The 27,139-nt window shown below is 52.1% G+C and overlaps 3 protein-coding genes across 4 annotated transcripts; all 3 read right to left on the bottom strand.

Moving 5' to 3' along the window:
• Positions 1 to 10,403: 10,403 nt before the first annotated feature.
• On the bottom strand, positions 10,404 to 12,725 carry LOC143822769 (thymosin beta-15A homolog). Its single transcript, XM_077308328.1, has 3 exons — positions 12,568 to 12,725; positions 11,865 to 11,999; positions 10,404 to 10,846 (listed from the first exon to the last, which is right to left on the bottom strand). Exons 2-3 carry the CDS (start codon positions 11,962 to 11,964, stop codon positions 10,809 to 10,811), a joined length of 138 nt encoding a protein of 45 aa, XP_077164443.1. The 5' UTR covers positions 11,965 to 11,999; positions 12,568 to 12,725; the 3' UTR covers positions 10,404 to 10,808.
• A 2,608-nt stretch (positions 12,726 to 15,333) lies between these two features.
• SLC25A53 (solute carrier family 25 member 53) lies at positions 15,334 to 19,123 on the bottom strand. 2 transcript variants are annotated; one of them, XM_077308606.1, is made up of 2 exons: positions 18,892 to 19,123; positions 15,334 to 17,687 (listed from the first exon to the last, which is right to left on the bottom strand). In XM_077308606.1, exon 2 carries the CDS (start codon positions 17,661 to 17,663, stop codon positions 16,761 to 16,763), a length of 903 nt encoding a protein of 300 aa, XP_077164721.1. In that variant the 5' UTR covers positions 17,664 to 17,687; positions 18,892 to 19,123; the 3' UTR covers positions 15,334 to 16,760. The 2 variants fall into 2 exon arrangements, with proteins under 2 accessions (XP_077164721.1, XP_077164722.1); XM_077308607.1 differs by having other exon boundaries at positions 15,334 to 17,684.
• Positions 19,124 to 20,592: 1,469 nt separating this feature from the next.
• Positions 20,593 to 26,849, bottom strand: PRPS1 (phosphoribosyl pyrophosphate synthetase 1). Its single transcript, XM_077309334.1, has 7 exons — positions 26,431 to 26,849; positions 26,092 to 26,275; positions 25,177 to 25,275; positions 23,796 to 23,920; positions 22,711 to 22,884; positions 22,130 to 22,289; positions 20,593 to 21,998 (listed from the first exon to the last, which is right to left on the bottom strand). Exons 1-7 carry the CDS (start codon positions 26,550 to 26,552, stop codon positions 21,906 to 21,908), a joined length of 957 nt encoding a protein of 318 aa, XP_077165449.1. The 5' UTR covers positions 26,553 to 26,849; the 3' UTR covers positions 20,593 to 21,905.
• Positions 26,850 to 27,139: the final 290 nt, after the last annotated feature.

The raw sequence follows: 27,139 nt of genomic DNA, 5'->3' as shown, positions 1-27,139 counted from the left end.
GTTCCTCAGGCCCCGCCTCCTCGCCCCTCCCGGACGGAGGGACCCCGGAGCAGGTGTGTCTTCGGGGTCTGCAGCCGCGGCATGCCGCCTTCGGGAGGTTTACAAGGGCGAGCGGCTCTGGCCCCACTCCTCTCCGCACGCAGATCGAGACCGACTGGCCTTCTGGGGGGGGGGGGGGGGCAAGGAGAAGCCTTGGGGACACGTGGCCCGTTGGGCGCCCTATCTCACTCCTCCGGCCCCTTCATGACACCTGGCCAAGCTTCGGGCCAAGCAGCAAGAAAGAAGGCTTTTCTCCGCCCTGGCTTCCCGCTATCTTCATGTGAGGGCGGGTCTGTGGAGGAGCAGGCCCTTGCACAATGGGCCACAGTTGGGGCCTGGAGCTCTCCTGGAATTACAACTGAGCTCAAGATGACAGAGATTGGTTCCGCTGGAGAAAATGGCCACTTTGGATGATCATTATACTCTCCTAGGCTCCCCCACGTCTCCAGAAAATTCCCAACCTGAAGTTGGCAGCCCTAGTTGCAGTGAATTCTAGAGACCTGATGAGAGCTCGGAGCTCCTCCCATGCAAAGGTTTGGCAAAGAAAGTTTTTGGTCTGAGCGGGCCAGAAGAGTACAGGCAAAAATGAGCAAAGGGCAGGAACCCATGGGTGCTCCCTGTGGCCATGAGCATGAGGCAGGAATAGGGTTTCTGGGTATTCAGATCAGTGCAGGCAGAGCAGATTGCTCTGAGTGGCAGCCAACACTTTGGCAAGGAACATGGCAGCAGCTGTCTGCTGAGACCGGTTTGGTGACCAGATTTTGGGGGTCTTTTTAGGGAAACATGGGGGTCCCAGAAGAAGGGGGTAAAGAACCCTAATCTGGTTCACTTTTGACCCGAGGAAGGAGGGCCTCCAGCAGGCACCTAGTTACATAGAGAGTTCTGTAGACTTCTGCAGAGCAACAAGAGGAGAGCAAAGATATCATAGGAATGCCCTGCCAAAAATGCCCTTTCCCTTTCCAGGAAATTAGGACTATGCAAACATCATGCAGCTGAACGCTCCTGCCACACAATAGCTAGGTGGTGAGTATCACCAGCACATGCAGCAGAGGACGGTTCCCTGAGGAAAGTAAGGAAGCAGGCACCATCAGCAGTTCCCAGCCAGCCATCTGTCAGCCTCACAAGCAGATCCCAGACACCATTCCTTCTGGGCCAAGCACATACTTGTTAATGCGATCCCCTCCTACACATGCAACCTCATCAGTCCTCAAAGAAAAGAAAATAAATTCTGGAATGACACATCATAGCATGATTCAAGTGGGTGGCCATATCGGTCTGAAATAGTACAACGAAATCCTAGTCCAATGGCAATTTTAAGACCAGCAAAGAATCAAATTTTGTTATAGATCATAGCATGGTAAGGGTTTGCTGTCTGGTTCCCCTTTCTCAGGTGTGCCGTTTTCCCCTCCCCAGAGCCCTGTTCAGGGATCTCAGCTTGAGATAGGCAAGCTAAGTGAACTCCTAGCACATGGCTGCAAAAGAAGGAAGATATTAGTACAGAGAGCCTGAGAGGGGGTTTGGTACGTCTGGGTGGGACCCCACCATCTGCCGATGCTCTCCTGAAAGGAAATGCCAGGCAGCCAAAGAAGGCACCGCCTGGCATGCAGTTCCTGGCTTCCAGGTCTCCCTATTCTTCTAGCTCCAGCCTAGCCCTGACCTGCAGGCTCTGTTTGTTCCTGCCTCAGGGAGTGGCATCTCTTCTCCTGACCTTGTGCAAGGGAGGGGGAGGCGCACCGTGCAGTAAGAATACAACAGATTTCTTGGCTGAAATACACACCTGAAAAGCAAACACTGTTTGGTGCCACGATCAATGCCAATGCCAGGGTGGTGAGACTTCCAGCTGGGAGATTCCCAGCACTTAATCTCAACAACCTAGGCATTGGGAACATAGACTTCTTCCCTCCTCTCAGCAAAAGCAAGACATTTGCCACACTAGTAACCACTGTACAGACTGTGGTTGAGCAAGTGTTAATAGCAAGCAGTTGGCTAGCACCCATGGCCTCCCAAGTGACCAGTGACACACCTCTCTTTGATCTCCAAGTCAGTCAACAGTTTCACACCCCTATTGAAAAGGTGGTTTTTCTCAGATCTTAGAATTCTGTGCACAGCTCAACATGACATCCGTGTGTGCATTTGTGTGCTCAGCTTGCAAAGCAAAATGGTAGTGATCACCACCATTTCTCCCATTCACTATTCAATTTTACATTTCTGTCTTGTACTTTCTATTGCATTTAATCTGTGCTCTGCACCTCTCATGCACCAGATACCTGCAGTTCTTGATGAACTGGGCTACCACAAGCAGCCAGCCAAGAGGGTTTTATGGGGATGGTAATTGTCAGGCTAAATGATCTCATCAGATCTTGGAAGCTAAGCAGGGTCGGTATTTGGATGGGTGTGACTCAGAAGCAGGAAATAGCAAACCACATCTGAATGTCTGTCACTTTGAAAACCCTGGCCTACGAGACATACTCCACTACTAATTGTCAGGAACTCTGCAAAGCGTGGTCTGGAGTTTCCCAGTCTCCATGCATGGGCTATGTGCCTCTGGCTCTTTGAACCTGCTGTTCATGAAACAGCAATTCACATGTCCCAGAGGAAGATTAGAAGGCTCCAGCATTGCCTCCCATCCCACCCCACCACCAGCTGTTCCATGATCAAGAGATACTCCTTGCAAACCACGTTTGCTTGACAAATATACACCCCTAGTAAGAGACTAGCAAGCAGACACTCCCAAGAGGAACTAGGGACAAAGAATGTGCTCTGCTATTTTGTAGCAGGTTTATATTTGCCGTAGAGGACTTCTGGAATCTGTAGAATGTGCAAAATGGCAACTTTTTCTCCCTCTGAGAGGCTTGTGCAATTGGTCAGATGGCAGCCGAAGGATCCATTCACGTCCCCCAGAATACGGAAGTGGGTGAGGAGTTCCCAGAGGGGCTCAGACAGGCCTGCATGCTCAGGATAGCCACCCCAGCTGTCTGCTGAAGAGAGAAATCGCCCTAGGAAGGCCTGAGGTTGGAGACAAAACTTTTATTCAAAAAACAGATTACCTCACTGATACTTTTGGTTAAAAGGTCTGGGGAGAGGCTTGTGCTAGAAACCCGGGAGAACCACAGCTGGACTCAAAGCTTCTCGGCACAGTTGCTTCTCCAGTTTTGCTTTTGTCATAAGGTTATCACATTTTCCGGGCTGTCAAAGTGTCTGATGTGTGGGGGGGAGTGAATGCAATGCAGGTCAGCTGTTGCTGGGTGTCAGCTAGTGGCATAACTTCTGATGAACAAGGCATCTTCTCCATCTCATAACTCAGACACATCCTGTAATTTGCTCTCTGTTTTATTGCTACAAGAGTTGGAAATGCTGTTAGTAACAGGGGAGTGGGAAGGGTGAATGAAAGATTAACAACACCCCTCACATTTATATACCTTGGGTGATGCTATGTCTGTATTTCCTGGTTTGCATCCAGAGAGCTGTTCTTCAGGCTGGAAAGACTTGTGTTCAAATCTCACCTTAGTCATGAGCGGGCTGGGGAAGTCATGCTTTCCTGGCTTCACTCACAGGGATAGTCAAACTGTGGCCCTCCAGATGTCCATGGACTACAATTCCCATGAGCCCCTGCCAGCAAATGCTGGCAGAGGCTCATGGGAATTGTAGTCCATGGACATCTGGAGGGCCGCAGTTTGACTACCCCTGTTTGACAGATCTTGTGATACGGGCAGTTCAGATCCCACATCTACTATGATCTCATTTTTAGGCAAGTCATTGTTTTTGTAGCTTCTGTATCCCCTTCTGCAGTATGTGGTTAATAGCACTAGTCAGCCTTGGTGCTATTGTGGTGGAGATGACCAAAATCCTATGCAAGGAGGATGCTTAGCTTCTATGGACAAAGCTATACAAAGAACAATTGCTATTAAGCTTCTCGGCTTCTCGCATCCAGTATGGAAGGAGCTTCCCATACCAGAAGCCAATCTGTTGACCTCGCTATGGATATAGCACACAGATGCTGTAAAGACCAATTTTCAGAAACACCCAGTGAAAGGCCCTGGACAAAGGAAAGGCTGGGCAAGACTAAAAGTATGAGGACTGACCCAATGGACAAAAGAAGAAGAGCTGGGTTTTTTCTACACCAGTTTTCACTGCAGGAGTCTCAAAGCCCCTTCCAATTGCCTACCTTTCCTCTCCCCACAACAGACACTCTGTGAGTAAGGTGGGGATGAGAGAGCTCTGAGAGAATTGTGACTAACCCAGGGTCATCCAGCTGACTATAGGTAGAGGAGGAGTGGGGAATTAGTTCAGTAGTGGACTAGGCTGCCTAAGGAGGTGGTGAGCTCCCCCCCACTGGCAGTCTTCAAGCAAAGGTTGGATGCACACTTTTCTTGGATGCTTTAGGATGCTTAGGGCTGAACCTGCATTGAGCAGGGGGTTGGACTAGATGGCCTGCGTGGCCCCTTCCAACTCTATGATTCTATGAATCAAATCCAGTTCTCCATATTATGTGAGACAGTTGCTCTGAACCACTACACCACACTGCCCCAAGGCCACACAGCAAGCTTCAATGGCTCACCTAAAGGCAGATCAAGCTAAGACCAGCTATTGCAGCCCCCCATGTAGGTGAAGCATGTCGCTCCTTTTCCATCTCTGAGCCCAGAGGGTTTGTATTCTCGCAGCCTCTGCGCTTTCTGCTGCATTGCATAATATCTCCAGTTCTAACAAGCTTTGAAGAATGTGGCAGTTCCCCTCCTGACGGAGTTCACACTCCGATGCTGCTCCTTCATCTTCTCTTGGAAGCAGCCACAGCCCCCTTTCACACCCATGCAAATGGAAATTAGCAAGTGGCAACTTGCACAGATCATGGACAGAGGCTGTCCATAGGAGCATTAAGCTCCCCTTCCCATTGTCAATTTACTAATGGTCAACATGTTTTCTGTATCCTGCCTAATTCTCCCCCTCTGCTGAATGGGCCTTTCTGATGGGATTTTCCCAGTCCTCCTGTTTCTGGCAAGGAGGCTGGGACTCTAATCTATGCACAGGGTGAAGGTGTTCAGGCACCCTCTGTGAAATAACAGGGCCGAGGGGGTGGGATACAATGATGCTGTTTCCCCAAATAGAAGGGTTCTCCAACTGCAAGCCTTAACATGCCAAGGAAACATCCAATTCAGTTTTGCTGGACACCTGGCCTAAATTTCTGTATCATTTGGTTCAATTACCTTCAATTAATTTCAATGCATTTCAATTCTGATCAACTCTTCCACTTAATGTGAATGTACTCCATGATGAAACTGGGCTGCAAACTCAGAGCTGGGAGGAAGGAAGGGTCCGGGGGGCAAGCCATCTGGCTCCAACCACTGGGAAGTTTCAGAGGGTAGCTGTGCACATCTACTGCAAACCAGTTAGACTCCAGTTGCACCTTAGAGACCATCAAGAGTTTCAAGGTATAAGCTTGAAGGGAATCAAAGTTCCCTTCATCAGGCAGTGTCTGACAAAGAGAGTTTTGACTCTCGAAAACTTATATCTGGAACTCTTCTTGGTCCCTGTGGTGCTGAGGGTACTTTACTATTGACGTGCACTAATGCAGGGGTAGTCAACCTGTGGTCCTCCAGATGTCCATGGACTACCATTCCCATGAGCTCCTGCCAGCGTTTGCCATCCCTAGAGCCCACTAGCTTGAAATTGCAAAATTTGTATTGTTTTTCTGTATTTCATACATACCCTGCCTTTCTCCTCATAATGTGAACCCAAAGCCACCTACCTACTTCTCCTCACCTCCATTTTAACCTCACAACAACCCAGCGAGGTTGGTTAGTTTGAGAAGTGTGACTTGTCCAAGGTCACTCAGCAAACTTCATTGGAAAATTGGTGGTTTCAGGCCTAGGTCTCTCAAATCTTAGCCTGACCTTCTAGCCACAATACCTCAGTGGTCCCAGCTCTTCTATCCTAGCTTGCAGGAGGTGTGACTACTCAGCAAAACTTTTAAATGGCAGTGAAAGTACAGTGTATAGACATGCAGTTTTGTTTAGCTGATGATACTTTCGCAGTTGCTGGTGACAGCAGCTGCTATCTAGCTTGTTTTTAGCACCATCGGGAAGTGAGAGGAAAGGCAAGGCGTGTGTGCTAAGTGGAAATGCGGGAGGGCCTCCAGGGGACCACATGGAAGGAATCTGGGTGGGCTTTTCCTTCACATAGATGATAGTCAGCCCCATCCAAAGGCCCTGCCACAAGGATGTCACCAGTAGGCTGATGATGCTCCCCGTTGGTATTCTAAGCCTGCTCCACCGAAGGGGAAATAAACACATATTGTAGCCTTGCTGCCATTACGTTGCATCAAGAGCCTGGTTGGGGGTAGGGAGGCCGATTAAGCCCCACACTATCTGTAACATGCCCCCAACATTGCCCACCTACTGAGTGTTTCACCGACCACACCATTGCACTAGGCTTACTTGCCATCCTAAACCACTCAGAGGTTGGGTTGAGGCTTGTCTTCTACATGACATGAGGACGAATGGTAGGCAGTAGCCACAGGAAGCATGGGGCTTTTGTATAGGAAGCCCAACAGCCTTGACTGATGTGGGCCTCATAAAGGAATCCATCACTTTCCCCGCAGCCATCTACCTACCGAGGTGGACAAACAAGCTTGCTCAGCCGCTTCCAGACGGAAAAAGGGGAGGCACCGCAGTCAACACCAGGCCCTTGTTGGCCAACAATCCCTCTTCCGGAGACAAAGACTTTTAATTTGCTGTTACAACACTGTCTTTCTCTGCCGCTTTTACCTCTGGCACACAGTTCTTCTGCTCCAGTCCCAGGAAACCCTACTATGAGAGACCAGCCCAGCAGACAGCATCAGCGTTTTGGTGTGCTAGTTGTGCTCTGCTTTTGCTCGTGGGTGGTTTGCACAATCAAAGCACAACCATTCGGCCTTCCCCCCCCCCCCCCCTTTGAGTTGATGGCAGTATCCCACGGATAGGGAGAAGGGCTTCTGTCCCTCACCTCCAACTCTGAATGCCAGCACAATAGCCCAGCTGGGAAAGGAGCCATTTGCAACTTCCAGGGTGTGACTCTCACCAGTTATGCCTTGACTTTGCTCTCTAAAGGCTGAGTGTGAGGGCAGCTGCTGTATATCTTGGCAATCAAGCCCTGTATCAGGGCTGTTGGAAGAATTAGTTGACGAAGCTTTCCAGCAGCCTGCTTCCAGTTTTGGTTTGCTTCTGACTGCAGCCCAAAGACCAGAGCTTCTCTCTCAGTCAGCTTTCCTAGTATCTTTCTCATCAGGATCCCGAGGGAGCTTTACATCCCAGGCACTATCTGGAGAGCAGTCAGGCACCTTGAGTTTCTCCAAAGTGGATGGCGGCCAACAAAACAGGACTTCTTGGGGACTTTTTCACGTTCCTGCTGCTGGGCACTGTAACAGAGCCTGACAGGTAGTTATAAACCAGGCAGACAGAGGCTGCTCTTAACAAGCTAGCCTTCAAACCCAAAGAGTTCCCTAATGACCAGGAAGTTATCTGGCCAGAAGGAGGCATGGAAGCTACTACGTGGGCATTCCTTCAAGGACACCTGCAGGACAGGGGTCCTTGGTATTGCTCATCTTCACTGTATGCAGAAATAGAATGAGGTCTGAGTGCAATACCCAGCCTATGCCTGCTTGCTGGCACAATGGAAGCAGACCATTTCTTGTGCTGCTCCTCCCCTCTGCCTTTGCACAGGGGCTTCCAGAGTCAGCTGTGGCTCCAGAGAGTTCTGTGCAACAGATTGGTCCTGCTGAGATGAGGCATCGTAGGCAGAGCCTTTGAGCTGTGCAGTCTCGTGTGCCCTGAAACCTTGGCAGGCTCTCTGGCGAGTGGAGGAAAAGGCCTGCTTGGTCTTGCCCCTGCCACTCATTTCCCCTGCCCCAGGATCTGAGGTGAACTCAAGGCGCTGCTGCCTCATGAAGGCAGATGGGAACCAGTGCTCTCCAGTTGCCTGCCCAGCTGGAAGGTTCATTACATTACAGGGCCCTGCTTAGGCGTTGCTCAGAGACTTGGCCAGACTGGGGCAAGATTAAGGATAACGGAGCATAACAGGTTTGGGCATGTCCCAGCTTGCTCCCCCATGCCTGAGGAATCATCATTTTGTCTGTAGAACCCAGGAAAGTTTTGGGAAAGCCCAGGACCAGCAAGGAAGTCTGGCATTTTAAAGAGCCCCTTTTCCTTCCTCCCCAGGGGGCTTGCAGACACTAAAAACGTACCATAGCTAGTTTCTCATTTCTGCACTTTGCATGGGTACAGAGCATCGATGCCCCCTTCCCCAGTCCTAAACTACCCCTTCATTTCGTCATCCTGTTGAGTGGGAGTAGGGCAGCTTTTGCCTATTACTTTAAATGCATTTGAAAGTCTGTTATAGATCAAAAGAGCTTATGAAATGTGATAAAGCAACTCCAGGGTTGCAGCTAGACCCCCTAATTTACTTACACAATGAAGGCCAAGGAGAAGTTTTATTACAAGTCGCGGTTTCTGCTCTCTCACTTCCTTAAGGTGCTTCCTCTTTTTTAAGCTTTCGGTGTCTCTGGAGCCCAAGCAATGCATGTTTGTAAAGAAATACCACTTGGCTGAGCTCTTATCTCCCACTGTAGAAAGGGGGCACAGTCAAGCTCCCAGAACGCTTAGACACACACAACGTCCATTATCTCCCTCCCTCCCTCAGTCTGCGAGCAGCAGAAACAAGGCACCGCTGGGCACGGGAGAGGGTGCTGCTCCCCCTTGGCCCCGTGCAATCCGGTCCAGCCTCTCACCAAACTCCCCATTTCCACAAGATCACAGGGCCCTTTCTGATGCGTGCTTTTCCTACGCAGATAATTTATCTGCAGAAAGGAAAGCCGCAGGCACTACCGCTTCGGCATTTATTCTTCTGCTACACGAAGCCACGTCATGCACGAAGCAGCTGTGGTTTCTTTTTTAAACTTCTCACTTCCTACTCGTTTAGGATCACAGCAAACCCAAACATTATTATACCAGGGCCGCCGTCTCCCTGCTGCTGGAGATGAAGCCTAGCCTTTGCCCCCACTGTCCTCTACTGCAGGGGTAGTCAACCTGTGGTCCTCCAGATGTCCATGGACTACAATTCCCATGAGCCCCTGGGAATTGTAGTCCATGGACATCTGGAGGACCACAGGTTGACTATCCCTGCTCTACTGCTTTGCACCTGGCCACCTTCTAGGCACAGAAGTGCTTTGTTTGTTCATTTGTTGCTTGGATTTCTCCTACTGGGGTGCAGGGGGGTGGGTTGCACCTGGACCATGCAACCTTGGGAGCTGATCCAGTAGGTTCTTAAGAGGCAGGCACTCCACCTAAAGCACCTCTAGTCTATACGGAAAGCAATACTTACCACAAGCCTCTTCTGACACCCATCCAAAGAAGGCTGTTAGCAAGAACTTCAGCCCACAGCCCTGTCCATCAGCCACTTGTCCCTCACCGAACATGCAAACAACCTGTACTTAAACAGGGACGTTGTGGAGGGCTCCGTCTGTTAAGCACCCACAAGTCTGCACTTGCTGTTTCTGTCAGTGTGTGATAAACACTGAAGTCACCTTTAGATTAACGTGAGAAAGAGAATCAGCTCCGCCTTATCCCATTCCATCTTTCCAAGGAAAGTTTCCTTCCATCCCATTGCAGCTCAACCACTCTAAAGGCTGAGTGAAGCTTGGTGCTGGGCAAAACGGAGCCTTGTGCCCATCACGGCTCGTGACAGCTCTGCTGCATGCAGCTTCACAGCTAGCACGTTTTTTGTTAGTTATGTTCTCTACACTAACTCTGTGCAAGATAAACAGATGGGAGATTTGGCAATTCTGATGGCAGGACACTCTAGCAAGGGATCAAGAGCTCCAGTCATGAAGCATGCCAGCTAATATCTGTTATCAAATAAGTACACAGCAGTCAGGCCAAGGAATGCATGCAGCTTTCACCAATGGGATGTGAGCAGGATCCTAAACTCAGCTTCCACCTGTATGTGCTTCAAGGGTCACCTGAGACCAATTTTGAGCAAGAAAGCACTACAGCAGAAATTGAACTCAATCAAAAGGGAAGCCCAAGTGTTGGAAAGCAGGCGAGAGACAGTTAAGTGGCAACTGGCCTAGATTCTCCAAACCACCTGACTGTACATGCTAAAAGACCCTCTCCTGAAATCCTCCTCACTTGCCCACTGGCAGCCCCAGCTGAATGGTGGAATCCTAACAGAACTACGCTCTTTACATTAGTGGAACACAGCTTTGGATTGCCCGGCTACTCCTCCCTCAGCAAAACTGAACCTCCCACTGCCAGGCGCTCAAGCAGAGCTGAAACATAAACAGCAGAAGTTCTGCAGTGCTTCAGCTGTTTCCAGACAGACGACCAGGAAATCACTTTATTTTTCTCAAGTTTTAATTTTCTAGGAAGACAAATCAAACAGAGCTGCAGAAACAATTAGTGGGCAAATATAGTGGATGAGTCTCAGCCCCTGAAATGGCCCCATCTACCTAGATGGGGCAGGCAGGAAGGGAGGGGTCTGACCCACCTGAGCCCCAGATCCCCTTTTCTGTACTGAAACAGGCAGGAGCAGCAGCAGCAACACCCAAAGGAGGCCACGGCTGCCCCAGGAAGAAGTGGCCAGCTGGTGACTAGGCTTCAGAGGGACCCAAAGCGGTGGAGGTGGGATGGTTGCAATGGGAGCTGCAGCCCTGAATACAATATACATTGTTGTAAAAAAAAAAAGTGAATGCAAACAAGAGGAAGGAAGAGAGAATGGGCACTTCACATCAAGGGCCATCTCTACGATGTCTTCCCACATTCCTTCTCCTGTTCAATAGCTGGAAGAGAAAGAAAACTGGAATCATTAGCTGCCCTAGCGGACTTGCGTCACTGTTTGAAACGCCTCTGACAACTGTGCTGAAATGCAGCATCCCTTTGCAAAGCACACAATTAGCAACGATGTCCCAAGAGGTCGGGGGTTTGTTGAGGCGACGTCCTGTGGCCTGAAGCCATTAGGCAAGGCTGGTGTTTCTGGGAACCATGTTCTGTGAACCAGGGTGGCCAAGGGCTCCTGCCTTTCAGCCCATCAAATGCCATTCTGACCCTCACCCCACAAACGCTCATTTCGTAGCTACCCCAGCAAGACCACCGGCATGCAAAGGGAAGGGCTGGCAATTTGGCCAAGGGAACTGAGGAACGGCTGAAGCACCACCGCACCCTTGGGAAGCCCCTTGAAGCAGCTGGTGGGGAGCCTAAGTGCCTTGCTGTAGTTCGACCCACGGCAGCTTTTGAGGCATGCTGAAGAGCAAATTGAGCCCCAGGCCTCTGTGTAGCGGGGCTCCAAGAAGCCCAGACACATTCCAGCTCTTCTTTGACTGCCAGATTCCTTTCAGATGAAGTAAACAGAAGCAAGAGCCTCCAGCCCCACTCAACCAGGACTGGGAATGCAAGAAAGAACTCCTGGGTGAAGGTGGGTGAGAGTCTGACGTTCCAGTTAAGCCTTCTGCCAGAGGAAGACCCGCCTTGCCCAGTGGCTCAGTCAAGGAGCCCCAGCCCACTGGCTCTCCCACCCTTCATCACCTCTACAGAATGGCCCGGCCAAGCCCATCTGCTTTGGGGGCCTGCATAAGGCAAGGTGGGTGGGCAGAGGCCAGGCAGCCCAAGACTCTGGCTTTGACACGCTACCAGCCCACAGGCATGGCTGCCTGCCATTTCCCCTGTGCTCAGCACACACCCATTTCATCTTGATACTTGGGTGGTGAAGGGATACACCTAGGCAGCCAGCCGCTGATTCCAGCCCCATGGCCAAGGAAATGGGGGTGGGGGAGAAAGCCTCCTCTCCCCAAAGACACTCACTCTCCTTGGAAGGAAGGGTGTTCTTCTCTTCCGTGTTAGTTTTCTTCAGCTTCTTTTTGTCAAACTTCTCCACTTCAGACAGGTCGGGTTTGTCACACATTTTGGCCACAGGAAGACAAGCTGACACCTCGAGGACTGCAAAAAGAGGTCAGCGTCAACGAGGAAAGAAGCCTGGCACAGCGCCCAAGGGAGAGCCCTCCCACCCATGAATCCACCGCTGACCCTCCCAGGAAAGGACGAAAAGGGCACCCCGGGAAGACAGCACAGAGCCCCGTTTAAGAAAAGGGCTTTGGGGGTACGAAGAAGGCAAGCCCCACTGACCGTCCAGCTCCCGTCTGTGGAAAAAAGGAAACGGAGCGCGAACATGGTGGGGTGGGGGCTGACGAAGGAGTCAGCCTCCCTCCGTGTTAAGGCAGCAAGCGCCTCATCGCGTGCAAAAAACTGCGGAGAGGCCGTCAGCCCCACAGGCCCCCCGACCCTCCAAGCGGCCCGCCAAGGCGACCCTTTCAGCCTCCCTTCCCCGCCACGCCCGCGAAGACAAAGGCGGGACGGAGAAGCACGAGCCCCGAAACGGCCCCTGCAGGAGAAGCGCCCGCGGGAGGGATGCCAGGCAGACGGGAAGAGACAGGTGAGAAAGACGCCCCTCCTGCCCCACGCGTCCCCACCCCACCCCGGGGGCACCGCCCATCTGGCCCCCGGCTACCTGCAACGACGGACGACCACACTCGCAAGGCTGCTCGAGCGCTGTAAAGCCAGCGTGTCTGGAACAGCCTTTTATATGCCGCGGCGAGGCGCTAGGAACGCCGGGAAGTGTAGTCTTCCTGGCCGGGCAGGCTGCAGGCGCCGCGCCAGAGGAAACTACGCGCCCCAGGGGGCTGTGGGAAAGGGGCTGGTACGGCTGGAGGGCGCGCCTTTGCTGGGCTGCGTGGGCGAGGCAGCCGAGAAGAGCGCGCCAAGAAGCAAGAAAGAAGGGCGTGGAGCGGCTGCTCGCTGGGGTGCCCAGCACGGGGATCCGCCTGTCCCGGAACCCCGGGCCTTACCCAGCGGTGGCTCCCCACGGCATGCAGATGTTCAAGCGATGGGTGCGTGCGGGGCTGCATTTTGCCCGTAGCCCAGATGGAGGAAAGTGCGCGCTCATGGGCCCCGAGGCACCCTTCCGCGCTCAGCCCCTGCCATTTCACCTGCTGCAGCGGCTGGGATAACCCGCACATCTGGACCGACCATCCTGGTGTGTCACACATTGCAAAACGCCGCCGGGCGAACTCTAGCCACCCAGCCGCCGGCCACCCTTAAGGAAAATCGCTCCCTGCTGGAGCGGAGTCAAGGGACTGGGTGCGCAGAACGTCCCTCCGGCGGCTCTCGGAAGTGCAATCCTTCCGAAGGCAGACTTGGGGGGGGGGGAGGGGTCCCCGGACAGCCAATAACGAGCCTTGTGATCCAGACAGATCGAGGCGCCTATTTGAATAAGTGGGGAAGGTTCGCGTCTGGGTGCGATCCTGTAGGCACTTAGGTGTTAATCTGTAAATCGACCGGATCTACTGTTCTTTCAAGTTTTCTAAATTGCCCTTACAACGGTTTGGTAAAATCAATAGGGAGGGAGTAGCGTGTAAGGCGCTTCTTATAAAGGTGGGAAATCACTCTCGCCAGCGGGGAAGAAGGGCGTGGGGGCCCGCGTGCTTCCGCAACTGGTGGCGGATACGACGGTTTTAGAGCCGAACGTCATTTGGAACCAGAGCAGACCGTGAAGCGGGACCAGCAAAGGATCTCTCCCCGCACAGGATCTCAGTTTGCGCTTCCACCCCGAGATTTAGGAATGGGGCTGGGGGGATCCCTCAAACTAAAAGGGGGGCGATGCCTCCGCCGCGCCTGCCGTGCAGAGAGGGAGCGTCCCCCCAAGAACAGTCTGGCGCCTTCTCTGGAAGCCGCACAATGGAGTCTATGCGCTGCAGTCTTCGCCGTTAAGGCTTCACGATCACTGGCAGGCTTCGCTTTTGTGTCGGAAGTTCAGGCTGCCTGTTCCTTTTAACTTTATAATATCGAGGGGGGTGTGAGATCGGAAGGGGATAAAGGCCTCGTGGTCACAAGCCCCGCCTCCTCATAGGGACTGGAGAGGAATTCTCCCCGCACAATACCTCCGGTTGTCTGTAAACTCCCGCTTCCCCACTCTCTGCCTCCCTCATGACTTTGTGCGCCATCTGGCGGCGGTTCGGTGGCTTTTCCCCTCCCGAAGCTTTGGGGATATATATGTTTAATGACCGACACAATTTCCAAACTAACCAGTTAGCAACATAAAACAGGCAAACATCCCAGAAATCAACATTGAAGCCACGATACTAGGAGGAGGATACAGAATCACATTTCAAGAAACCCACATCCTTAACTATGGTTTGGGTGGAGGGCAAGCAACTAATCTCTCTAAATTACTTCTTTTCACAACAGGGAAAGTGTCTGCCATTAATCACTAACCTTAACAGTTTTATCCCCCCCCCCAATGTTTTGGGGACAACTGATGACAAAAGGACTCATTAGCTGTTCAACAAAGAATTATGTGGGATAATCCTTACCATTGTTCTCCTTAATATTTGTGAAATGCCCCTGTGGGCAGCACGCTGTCCGGGACCACATCTGGTTTCCAGGTGAATGTCACGGGGACCTGGGACCACCAGCTAATTCATACCCGCAGAGCAAAGTGCCCCGCAGGGGCATAAGCAGACAAGTGGTCCCACAGATACGTAGGGCCCAAGCCGAGTATCGCCTTAAAGGTCAAAACCAATGCCCTAAACTTGATATGGAAACAGACTGGTAACCAGTGGAGATGACGCAACACCGGCTGAATACGGGCCCCCCAAGGTGTTCTAGTGAGGACCCTCACAGCCATGTTCTGTGCCAGCTGTCATTTCCGGGTCAAAGCCAAGGGCAGGCCCATGTAGAGCGAGTTACAGAAGTCTAATCTGGAAGTGACCATTGCATGGATCACTGTAGCCAAGTGTTCTGGGGGCAGGTAGGGCACTAATAGCCACGCTCGGCGCAGGTAGAAAAATGCAATTCGGGCTACCTTTGTGACCTGAGCCTCCATGGAAAGGGAAGCATCAAAGGTCGCACCCAAATTCCTGGTGGTTGGTGCAGGTGTCAATTGCACCCCATCCAGGCATAGGAGGTGTGCTTCCTGGTCCTGCCCTTGTCTTCCCAGCCATAGGATCTCCATCAGCCACTACTTCTAAACAGTGTTATGGCTTTTTGTTATGGCTTCTCCAGATTTTTCTTCTGGACTGTCAAATAATTCTACCACCCTCCCTCCTTGTCCTTGAAAGTGCCTCCCAGAACACCTTCAGGTGCAATGTTTCTCCTAGTTCACTCTCCCCTTCTGTCTTGCTTTCTTGTCTCAACATTTGTGATGTAAGCTCCTCTGGGCAGGGAACCATCTTCTGCCTAGAAAAATGTCATGTTCTTTGATAATGTTGTGGACTGTACAGTACATCAATCATAGGGAGCCATAATTGACTCACCAAAACAACTTTTAATTTAATACTTTATTTCTCCATGCCATCCATTACAAGAGAAACCCTAAGTGATTGTACAGTTCATTTTCTTTACCCTAAAAGTCAATAAATGAGGCACAGTCATCAGTCCCTTGAAAAGACTAAAGATAAGGCAATCCAGATGTACATGCAGCAGTTCCTCATTGGGTCATTTGCTTCTTGAGTTCAATAAGTCACAGCAGATATGTTCCATGCCAAGGATCACCCCAATTTTTGTGCTACTCCCCATTTGTTTGCCTTCCCTCGATTATGGGTCTCAGGAGGGCATCCCACAGGCCTGCCGTGGTTGCTCCAGCTTCCCTAACAGGAGACAGGTCACTTTGAGGAAGCTGGAAAGCCCTGGGAGTTGTTAATGCGGCCTTGCAGCTCCTCAGACTCTCCTCATCCCAGCTCTCTGCCTGAACTCTCCAAGACAGGTTCCCTGTCCCACAAGTGTGGCTTCTGAGCTGATATGGAAGCACTTATGCTAATCCCCCTAATAACTTGGTTGGGAGGGACTTGCCTCATTTTTTTTTAAGTATTGGTAATGGCAGTCTTGGGTGTATGAGCTGCCTGTGCCTTCCTCCATCTGGGTTTCTGTATGGATCTTGCACTGTTGACCAAAGTTCCACCTTCCACCTCCAGCTTGATCCCTGAATGGGCTTCACTCCCCTGCAGTAAGTCCCCGTGATTTCCTTTTAATTCAGGCTGGCCAAGAACAGCAACAGGCTAGCAAACCACACTGTGTTTTTTTTTTGGGGGGGGGGCACAAAGAAATATGATTACTCTTCCAAGAGGGAACATCTGAGCAGCTTAGCATATGAGCAGCAGGAAAAGGGCATCTATCCCTGCAAGGGGTGTGATTATAGAAAATCTGAAAAACCCTTGAAGGGAAATTTTACAGTTCCTTTTCCCAGAGGGAAGCAAGGCTGGAGGAGTCCCTCACGGAATAAGTCAGCATCAAGTTGATGTGGCTCAGGATTTATGAACTGTAAGCCATTTAATTAGGGCATGCCGAGTCAAGCCGCCTTCGCTTTCGGTACGGTTTTGTCTGTTCTGTGTTCTCCTGTGTGCATGCACTTATTTTCTTTATTTCTCCCTTGCAAGGAATTGCCTCCACCTCCCCTTCTTGCTCTGTTGACGCAGATACAGTTCAGATGTATTGCTAAAGAGAGGCTGTGTCACCCGCATGTTGCTTGGGTCCAAAAGGACTACGTTTTGTGCATGCCAGCTCTGAAGGGAGCCAGTGTAGTAGTGGAGGAATGCTAATGGGTCAGTGGCAAGCAAAAGCATCCCTGGTTTCCCCTTGCCCTTCCTGGAGAGCCATGGCACCTCCCCTCTCCAGCTCCTGTCATCATGGACCATGTGGGTCTCCAGCCTAGATTGTGTTCTGCTGGAGGAAGTCATAGATGGCTGTGGTGAGACCCCATGTTATGCACGACCTGAGAACAAGGAGGGAGCCACCTCTGTAGAGCAACACCACTCTCCTCCCATGGTTTGCCCAGACAGCCGTCACTGAAGCCCGGAAGTGAAGCACCTCCTGTTTCCCCACCTGAGACTGCACATTGGCAATAAGGACACCGAGAGGATACAGGAAAAGACCAATCAACGTGCCGTTCACACTGCCGGACACCAAGGCAGGAAGCCAGTGGGGCAGGCCTCTTTCAGAGAGGCTGTCCCGGAGGGGATCCTTCAAGGAGAAATAGAGGGAGCTCCCCAGGCCATTACGAACCAGGATAAGCCCTAGGCCGTGGTAGTAGCCCAGCACCAGTCTATCCCTCAGAGCATATGAGTGGAACTCCCGCAAGATGCTGCGGGTTGTCGGGAATCTCTTGTTCTTCCGCCCGTCCTGGAGAATATTCTGGATCCTCTCAAAGGGGGCCAGCACCAAGGCTTCCGAAAGGCCGGACAGGAGTCCTGCTGTGTACCGGTCTCCCAGTGAGTAAGGCCCAGAGGACTGGCTGGCAAGGGTGCGAAGGCAGTTCTCATACGTGCCAAACATCAGGGTCCCCTGCAGGGTCTTGGAAAGGAGGGGAGGGGAGAGTCCCCGGTAGAAGTTGCGAAGGCCCTCTTGGCTCAGTTGGCGAACGGCTTCCCGGATGGAAAAGGTGTGGAGCTGCTGGCGGAAGATGGTCTTGTAGACGGGGAAGGTGGCCAGCGTGGAGAGGAAGCAGGAGGCAGCCCCCACATTGTAGCTGCGTGAGCCCCAGCCAGGCTCGTCCTTTTCCTGCTCTGCCTTTCCAGGGGCCCCAGGAAGGGTCTTCTCCGCTTTCTCCTGCATCCCAGGTCCTTCTCCTTGTGGCTGCTAGTCAGAAGGAAGGAAGTCCATGAGACGGCTCAGGAGGCCAGCACCCATCCTCACTTTACCCCATAGCGGAGTAACTGTAAGCAAGGGGAACGGGAGAACTGCTGCCTGGGTGGGATGTGCCACGTAAGGGAGCAGTGTGAGCTTGCCAGCTGAAGTCCTGGCATGAGTGCTACAGCCCCCGACCCCCAGGAGACAGTCTTCCAGCCGATCACTGCTCTGGCTTCCTGGTGTCAGAATCAGTCCCTGCTCTCTGCCATGCTTGAGTTTCCAGTGAACCTAAGGGACTCCATCTTGGAGTGTTGTGCCTTTACAGAAACATTCCCATGTAACCAGAATGCTTATGCCTGTAGTTTTCCTTTGATTCCCCCCTTCTTTGATCCTTGTATTTTCACACTGCATAGTCTCCCCGCTGTGAAACAATGTTGCCCAGTTCCTGTAAACATCTTATCTGCTAGCCCGAGGCACCAGCCTGACCAAGGCCATGCTACCTTCAACACCTTGGCAGGAAGCCTGGGATGGCACCTGGGTGAGGGCCCCCCCCCCCCCCGGGAACGCTTGGGTTTCGGCGGGAGAAAAGTATTGATAACTGCTTGCTGTCCTGGTATCGAACAGTCTTGACTTCGAATGTTATAGTGTACAGAGCTACTTCCAATAAAAGCTTTCTTACTATAGAAGTTTGTTTGTGAGTTTTGTCTGCGCTTGACACCTGGCGGGGCAGAGGCAAGAGGGCGAAGGGCCTCCTGTCTTGGGTTCAGCCAGAGAGCTCATGCTTTTTGCTGGTTCCGAGCATTCCCAAGGGCAGAGCCTGGAACCAGCTCGTGGCATTTGTTGTACTCATCGAAGGCGGCAGAGCTTCCTAACCCAGGAGGAACGTAAAGCATCAATGAGCTTGCAGGCTGCTGATCTGGCTGGGTTTCAATAAAAGGCGTGGCATGGCTTTTGTTATGGACATGGCTCCCTCCTTTTCGGCTCTGGGGCCAGGGGAAGATGATCACTCCGCAGCAGCCATGCCCACACACACCCCATCTATAAAATCTGGCAAACTCATCTTGGGACACCTTCCCTTGCCTCTTGCTCTATGAAGCCAGGCTTAGTAAATAAGCCACTGGTTGGATGTGTGTGTGTGTGTGTGTGATGTGGCGGGGGGGGGGGTCTCCCCCTATTCCCTTTGAAATGAAGCAGAAACAAAAGCACAGCTCACCTTCTCTTGTTGCAGGGCCACCTCTGATCCTCCCCTCCCTTCAGTTTCTCCTGCTGCTCATCTCACATCCTTCGCAGCGCAAGAAGGGCTTCGTTCTTGGGGCTGCCGGATGTTCTCCCTGCCGGTGTCTCCACCCCACTAAAGCTTCCGGCGGCTGCTCAGGAGGACCAGCAGCCACAAGCCTCTTTCTTACCAGCAGAGTCTGCCTCACTGACACAAGGGACCAAGCTGGAGCTGCCCACGCGCAGACTCCCCTTCGTTGGCTCTCCCCACTCCCCACCCCACCCCCGCCAGGGTCTCAGCATCATGCAAAGAGCTTCCAGGAGAAAATTCAGTTGGGTGGCTGGGCCGGGCTTAAGCCACAGAACAAAGTTTGAGTCCAGGAGCCCCTTTAAGACCAACCAAAATTCATTCAAAGTGTGAACTTTCATGTGCATGCCCACTTCAGACAGGGAGAAAAGTTCTCTTAATCCTGGAACACACTCAGTTTGTAGTAACATTCCTGAGGTGTACACGGGGGGGGGGGGTTCCCTGGAGGTGTGGGTCCGCTGCTGTGGACCCCCCTTTCAAAGCTCGCTCTTACAAGCGGGCTTTGCTGCCCAGTAATATAGACTCACAATTTCAGCAGTGTGGGAAAGAGGTGTTTTATGCAACGATGACTGTGGGGAGGATATCAAGCCAAGCCCCAGCCCGTCCAGGAAAAGGGGGGGGGTGACAGGATAAGCAAAGGATGTTGCATTGATGTAGCGAAGTATCCAACATTGACCTTGGCACATTCAGGTCTCCTCCTTGCTGATAGATACATGGCCACAATTGCCTTTAGTGCTTCAAGTGAGCCTGCAACAAGCCCCCCCCCCCAACCCATGAGCACTCCGTGATGTCACTCACAAAACCTGGGAAGGGCATGCAGAGATCTTTAGCCCAGCAACCCTTTTCAGGCTCAGACTCTTGGAAGAAAATCCATGACCATGCTTCTGGTTTCTTTGTAATACATACCTGGACCTCTCCACAGTATTTGCAGGACTGGCAGCCGGCTGGCTTCGCTCACTGTTCTGAGCTTAGGGCACTCCTCATCCCCTACAGCAGGGATTATTCCCCTGGGGGTCTGTGAGCACTATGGGGTGGTGTGGTCTGGGCTGTCTTCTCAGCTCCTACTTTCCGGCCTACATGAGGCAACGCTGCCATAGTAGGAGCAAAAGGAGAGCTAAGGAGGTGGGCGGTGATGTCACTTCTGGGTGTGTGGCGGCAGGTGTGGCCAGCTGACATCACTTCCGGGACTCCTCAAAGTCTGAAAAATTATTTCCGGGGCCCCTCCATGGTCAAAAGGTCGACAGCACCAAGGAGCACCAGGAAAGCTTCTTACTTCTCAGCTCATCCATTCCCCACTTCCCAATCTTGCTTTGCACGACTGAAACCCCGGCCGTTACTGTGCCTTAAAAACAAGAACTTGATGCACCACCTTCCACCTGCACTGGGGCACGCTGCACCTTTGCCCCTTGTCCAGATCACCCGCCATCTTCCTGTTTTCAGGTGCCAAAAAACGAGCAGCCTCCGCTTTGAGGTGGGCGAAGAAAGTCACCCACACTTAGGCTGGTCCTCCCACGTCTTTCACATGAGGCCAGTCAGTTCCTGCAAGAGCGGGTTCCAAAAGGGGAACAGCCCCCCCCCCCCACATTCAATCTGAGTAGCATCCAAGGAGGGTTTTTTTTTGTTTTTAAATAAAAGTTTAATTCCTTCATTGAGGTCTGGAGGAACACTTTCCAAAGCTACTGACCAGGACTGAGTAGAGGCAGCAGGTCGAGAGAGAGGGAGGGAGGAGACATGAGGGACACAGGGCAAAGCAGCGACCACACAGACACACTGTCACAAAGATGACACGAGACACGCCCCTCCCCACCGCCACGTGCTCAGGAAGACATGGGTATGTAATTGTCAGGGGACCAATGTCCTGAGACAGGAGAGGGAGTACATTATGAAGGCACAATACCCAATGTCTCCAGAGCTCCCCCCGCCCCAAGCTGAGCTTTTTAAAGATAGCTACTGTCGTCCCGCAAATGCAGGGTTTCACATAAGCCACGGCTGAGAGATGCCCATGACTTTGCAAGAGCTGTCTGCTGCTCTCGCATTAAAGACAGGTTAGTGGGTCATCTGCAGATTGTCTGGTGCGGCAGCTCAGAGTTCAAGTGTGATGCTTTTGCCTCTGTCCCTGGAGTCAGGACCCTCCTCCATCCTTCTGCAGGAGCATTGCATGAGTTAACAAGGAACACTGAAGAAGCACTAATAAATAAAAGCCGGGTAAAAGGTCTCACTATGAAAAGCATCTCAGAGAGGGGTGGGTGGCAGGGTCTTCCCCCAGGGCATTGGAAATGGCACAATTGCCCTCTGGCACAGGAAGGAAAACAGGGCACCCCAACATGGCAGGTCTGGGATGGGAATGCCACTCATCAAAGCCCAAAATAGGAAACAAAGTTTAACTGGGGAAAATGAAAACCTGGGTCAGCCCAACCCAGTGGGACTGCTCTGAAATGAATTGGACACAAAGAAAAAACAGAGAAAGAGACTAGGAGGAGTAGGATCCAAGCCGTACTCCAACTAGCCACGGCATGTGGAAGCCCACCCCTCGCCTCCTGCCACCGCCTCCTGCCCCTCCCCAGGGAGCTTCCTTCTGCCGCTACCTGACCTACTATACAAAACAATCCAGGGAGCTTCACATGCAAAAAAGTCTCCCCCCATCCCAACCCCACTGGGCAGTCTGCCAAGTCAGCTCTCCTGTATCTCTGAGTGAGAATTGCTTTAATAGCACTAGTTACTCAGGAGCCCAGGGAGGGCGACAGTCAGAGAGCTTAAAAGTGCTCCCAGGCCAGGCTCTGGGAAACACAGAGGAAGAACTGAGCAGAGCTGCAATCAGGCAAGCAAAGTTATCTTCTATGGAACCTTAAAACAAATTCAACACGTTTTGGTTTGTCCCCCCCTCCCCCCAAGAGCCACACCAGCAGCAGCAGCAGCATTGACTGTTATAAAGGAACATGGCTGAAGAGGTAAGAGACTGATTCGCCGTTGTGAGTCCTCCGGATGGCCTCAGCCAGAATCATAGAGATGTCAATGACCTGTGCAGGGGAAAAGAAACATCAGAGAAAGGCTGTCAAGGTCCAACTACAAGGCCCCCCCCCCCCCCCCACCCTTGCTAGGTCTTTTCTACTGGACATCACCAGTCCCTTAAAAACAAATCCCCAATTACCTGGATTTTAGGGCAGTGCTTCATCTTGTCTTCCTGGGGGATTGTGTTTGTGACAACAACCGCCTCGAAGCAGGCATTGTTGATGCGGGAAATGGCTGGCCCAGAAAAGATCCCGTGAGTCAGAATGGCATACACTTTGGTGGCTCCAGCTGAAAGCAGCCTAGGGCAGAAGGAAGGCAGAAGGCAAGTTTTGCATCACTGGCAAGGGAAAGTTTTGGGATTCCTTTCCCAGCATGCAAGGGGACAGCATACCTCAGCCACCCCCTCTCATAAAAGGGCACATCTAATATGAGATGCTTGCTTCGATTTTCAAAAATCAAAATCAGTTTAGCAGCTCTAAGGCTCGTCCCAAAACAATGTGGGAGAAATGAGTTCCACACTCATCTTGGGTATTTTTCTTAAGACAAAAAGGCAACAGATAAATACGCCAAGTAAGGGGGGAGAGGCAACTCCAAAGAAGCTGCTCTTGCTGAAGACTCTGCCCCTTCCGTGTGAACAGTGCACGAAACCTGCAAAAGGTGACCAAGCCACAGATGCTTCTTCCAGAAGCCTGGTTGGACAGGGCAGAGAAAAGTGCTCACCTGTCTGCTGCGTGGCAGATCGTTCCACAGGTGTCTGCCATGTCATCCACAAGGATAGCCACTCTGTCTTTCACGTCTCCCACCAAAACCATGCGGTCCACCTCGTTTGCCTTCTTCCTCTCCTTGTGAATGAGGGCAAAGTCCACGTTCAGCCGATCAGCAATAGAAGTCACTCTGTGGAGAGGAAAACCGAACATGGACATAGCGCCCTGGGAGACCCCACTCCCACAGGCCACAGCTTACTATTAGTCGTCATTATTGCATGTCCCTCTCGCCCTTCTATCGACATGGAATTAAACAAAGTCCAGGTTGAAGGTGGGTCCAAGGAGAACTCTAATTCAGGAACCAGCAGAACAGCTTCGCTTCAGCAATGGCACTGGACCAGGGGCCTTCCAGGCATGCCGTGAGAGGCTGTGGGCTTGGGGAGGGGTTCAGTGTCAGAGAGCACCTGCAGCTGGTTCCAAGTTCAATGTGCAGTACCTTGCTAAAAGGTGCATCTGCAGCATTGTCTGGGAAGATATTAGGTCTTGGGCAAGTTCGTATGGGCATAGGCAGCCTTTCAAGTATGCTGAGCCCCATCTGTACAGGGCTTTAAAGGTCAACACCAGCAACCTAAATGGGGCCTGCAAACAATGTGGGAGTCAGTGCAGAAGATGAGCCAAGACTGGAGGGATCTGGTCCCTGCATCCCACTTCAGCCAACAACTTGCCTACAGCATTACGTGATAACTGAAGTTTCAGAACGGTTTGCAAGGATGGCCAGATCTTTTCTGCCCAGGATATGCCACAGATAACACTTGCTTATCCAGGAGCCCCCCTGCCCCAGTTAGAGGGGCTGTTTAGAGGGAGTACAATCTCATCCAAAGCAGCCTTAATTTGGCACCAAAGGGAGCAATATTAGAGAAGACTATGGAAGCAAAGATGAAAAGATGGGCACAATCTGAAATGATAAAATGTAGAGAGGAGAGCAAGTACGAACAGCATGATGCTATAACTAGACCAGCATGAATGCCTGCTGTTGACTAGGCCCAAAGGACTCACTGCTGTCCCAGGCACTCACTATTCCCCTTCCATCTGACCAATCACCTTTTGGCTCCACCAGCATCAGGTGAGACGATTGTGCAGGTCTTCCACTCTGCAATGTTCTCCTTGATCCACTTCAGGACAGCAGGCTCTGCATACAGGTTGTCCACAGGGATATCAAAGAAGCCCTTTGGGGAAAAGTAGACAGCCAGGTTCTCAAGATAGATCTGGCACAGCCAGAGTCTTCCATGCTCCAAACAGTTATTTTAATGGAAGGAAAGAAGCAGCAGGCTGTAAGGTGGCAGCAGCAGCTGCAGGTTTGGAACCAGACTGCTCTGGACTATCATGGCTGCAACTTTCATTTGGAACAGGCACAGCAATGACCCACCTCACAAGCTGCTGCTTCAGCCTCCTTAGCCCAAGCCTGCAAGGTTAGAGGGCTTTCAGATTACAATAAGCCATTGACTAAGACTTAATTTCAATGCCTTAGGAAGCATTGGGTAAAGAGGAAGAAGCCAAATCTTATTTTGCAAAGGTTGCAGTTTCAGGACATCCACCACACCAGGCCTTCTAAAGCTCGGTTCACATGCAGGAGAATGAAGTGGCAGAGACCTAAGGTCATAAAATGGACCAATTCACAGCAAACTGCGAGTCAAGGATCACATTTTGGAATGCTCCTATATGTCAGAGACTCCCTTAAAAAGAAAAATTAGGTGAGAGGCAGAAGTTGTCACTCTGCTGTTCTAGCTTTCTATTTGCACTGAGTTTTCTGGGAATGCCGTAATGCTCTACCCACAGATTGATATGCTGCAGTCCATTTTACTACCTCATTGTTCTGCATGTGTTAAAAAGGCCTGAACCAAACTAGATTAGAGCCGAATCTTGACATTGGCAGAGGAGCAGGTTACTGTTAATTGTCGAAGGCTTTCATGGCCAGAGTCAACTGGTTTTTGTGGGTTTTCTAAGCTGTGTAGCCATGGTTTGGCAGTGCATCAGATAAGACAGGCAAGACTAGTGGACTTGCTAATGAACTCTACCCGGACACAGGGAAAGAGATTCCTAGTTCCAGTCCATCTCCCTGAGATTCTTCCAAGTTAAGACAGAAATGTGATATTTTACACACTCATGCCCTCCCTAAGAAGTAAATAAAATGCACAGCAATTGTTCACAAACTCCACACTTTGGCATGGAGAGATTCCCACCTCTGAAGAAGACAGTTTCAATCACTGGTGAAGCGTCAGGGACTAAAACTACCAGATCCCAGCCACTCAGTATGGAATACCCACACTAGCAGGTTATTGTTCAGCTATATTGGCTAAAGGCCCATTTGCTTCCTCCGATAATATCCTGAACAATTGATGCTTGACAAACAGCATCAGCCACAGAGCTGAGGGAAGAAGAAAGTGAGAAACAGGCAGAAGCACAGAAGACATTTTTGGCTCACCTGGATCTGAGAGGCATGCAAGTCCATGGTGATGATGTGGTCTGCTCCAGCAACCGAGAGCATATTGGCCACCAGCTTGGCAGAGATGGGTGCCCGGCTCTAAAAGAGAAAACAGCCATGTGACTCTGCCTTCTTTCAGACTGCGTGCACAACTCCCCTAACAGCAGAAAGAGGCAACAGCTCACGGGGAGACCGAAAATTGAATCATGCCTTCACTGCAAAATGAACTTCCCTAGAAGTTTCAGACCCAACAACAGCCAGCCTGGCAACCAGGGAAGCAATCAGAATAGAGAGCAGATTCGTTTCAAAAATATCTTTGGACACCAAGCACACGGATGGCCATACAAACTGAAAAATAACAGAGCACAACCAATGATTTTTCTTTAAAAGTTGATTGCTTTAAAAAGTGAGACCTTTCAGATTGCTCCACTTCATCATCCGGCACCCTCTTCTGCAGATGCACTTCCATGGCCTTTCCTGAGGGACCAAAACCCTTCTTCCCAGTCATGCCTAACTACTTGCATGCACAAAGTCGACCTAGTCTTACCCTTGTTAAACTGAGGTATTTTGCGCTTGGGAAGGACAGCACAATGACTGCACTCCCTTCGACCTTTCCACCGCCATTCCTGAGCCTCTGGGTCTCAATTCATCCCTCATGGATCATGCCGAGCAACTTCCCCGTCTGCACTAGACTAGATAACTCCCAGCCCACCAGGTCTGCTTCCCTGCCTCCTCGGTGCTTCAGAACATTTTATGCTGGCTGAAGAGAGATCCCTGCAGTCCCCACAAGTCCAGCTCCAAGAGCTCCCACGGCTTGCCTCTGGCGCTTGCATGCGAGGCTTGCAGCGGAGCAGCCCTTCTCTCCGGGAGAACGCTCTGCCAGTGGCAGGTTGCCGAGCCCTCCCTACAGCCCACCTTGTCCTTCTTGTCCTGGCGCGCGTAGGGGAAACAGGGGATGACGGCGGTGACGCGGCTGGCCGAGGCGATCTTGCAGGCGTTGATCATGATGAGCAGCTCCATCAGGTTGTCGTTGATCTCGCCGCAGCCGCTCTGCACGATGTAGACATCCTCGCCGCGCACGCTCTCGCCGATCTCCACGCTGCCGGGCGCGGAAGGGCAGGTCAGGCGAGGGTTAGGCTTCACAGACCCCCCTCCCCGGACTACAGTTCCCGTCAGCCCCCGCGCGCCGTGGCGCCGGCCGGGAACCGTAGTCTCTGGCGGCCTCCCGGCTATGGCCGCCCCGCCCCCGCTCACCAGGTCTCCTGGTTGCTGAACTTCTTGGTGACGACCTTCCCGAGTTCGAGGCCGAGGCGGTCGGCGATCTTCTGTGAGAGGTCCTGGTGGGAGCTGCCGCTGAAGATCTTGATGTTGGGCATCCTGGAGACGATCGACGGGCACCACTTCGCCACCGCCTCCGCCTCCCTGCGCCGCTCCTCGGGCCTGGCCTGCCTCCGGGGCTCCAGCGGCGGAAAGCCCTCCGCCCTGCCGGCGGCTCCGGGTGAAGGACGGGGAGGAAGGGAACAGCAGAGCAAATGCAAGACCCGCGCCTACGCCGCCATCTTGGCACTTCCCGCCAGTCGCACCCCCTTTTATGCCCTCGCCGGGCCGCGGCGGCCACACCCCCAAAGGCTCCTCACGTGGCAACGTGGGGGCGGGGCCGGCCTGGGCCGGCTGACAATGGAGAGCAACGGCTTCTGGCCGGGAGGCGGGACTGCCGTGGAGCTGATTGGTCCAGGCAGGCGAAAGCCGGACGGAGAGCCAATGGGCCTCCGCGATTCTACCGCGCGGCCCGGATCGCGAGAGTTTCGTCCGGACTGGGGGTTGCTGCAGCGTGAGCGCCGTTGAGATGCGGAGGCCGAGCGGAGACACGTTCCTTGCGCAGGCTGTGGGAGTAGGGGAGTGAGTGGCTCCCCGCACGCCGAAAGCTAGCTCGCCAGGGTGAATGCGGGACAAGATAGTTGAC

This window comes from Paroedura picta, chromosome 13 (genome assembly GCF_049243985.1).
Source record: "Paroedura picta isolate Pp20150507F chromosome 13, Ppicta_v3.0, whole genome shotgun sequence".
Lineage (NCBI taxonomy): Eukaryota > Metazoa > Chordata > Lepidosauria > Squamata > Gekkonidae > Paroedura > Paroedura picta.
This window is presented reverse-complemented; position numbering and strand designations above follow the sequence as displayed.

Coding starts and splice junctions, on each gene's coding strand:
- LOC143822769 (XM_077308328.1), bottom strand. CDS start 11,964: ATGTGTGACAAACCCGACCTGTCTGAAGTGGAGAAGTTTGACAAAAAG. Junction 10,847..11,864: donor CACCCTTCCTTCCAAGGAGA/GTGAGTGTCTTT, acceptor TTTCTCTTCCAG/CTATTGAACAGGAGAAGGAA.
- PRPS1 (XM_077309334.1), bottom strand. CDS start 26,552: ATGCCCAACATCAAGATCTTCAGCGGCAGCTCCCACCAGGACCTCTCA. Junction 26,276..26,430: donor TTCAGCAACCAGGAGACCTG/GTGAGCGGGGGC, acceptor CGCGCCCGGCAG/CGTGGAGATCGGCGAGAGCG. Junction 25,276..26,091: donor GCCAGGACAAGAAGGACAAG/GTGGGCTGTAGG, acceptor TTTCTCTTTTAG/AGCCGGGCACCCATCTCTGC.
- SLC25A53 (XM_077308606.1), bottom strand. CDS start 17,663: ATGCAGGAGAAAGCGGAGAAGACCCTTCCTGGGGCCCCTGGAAAGGCA.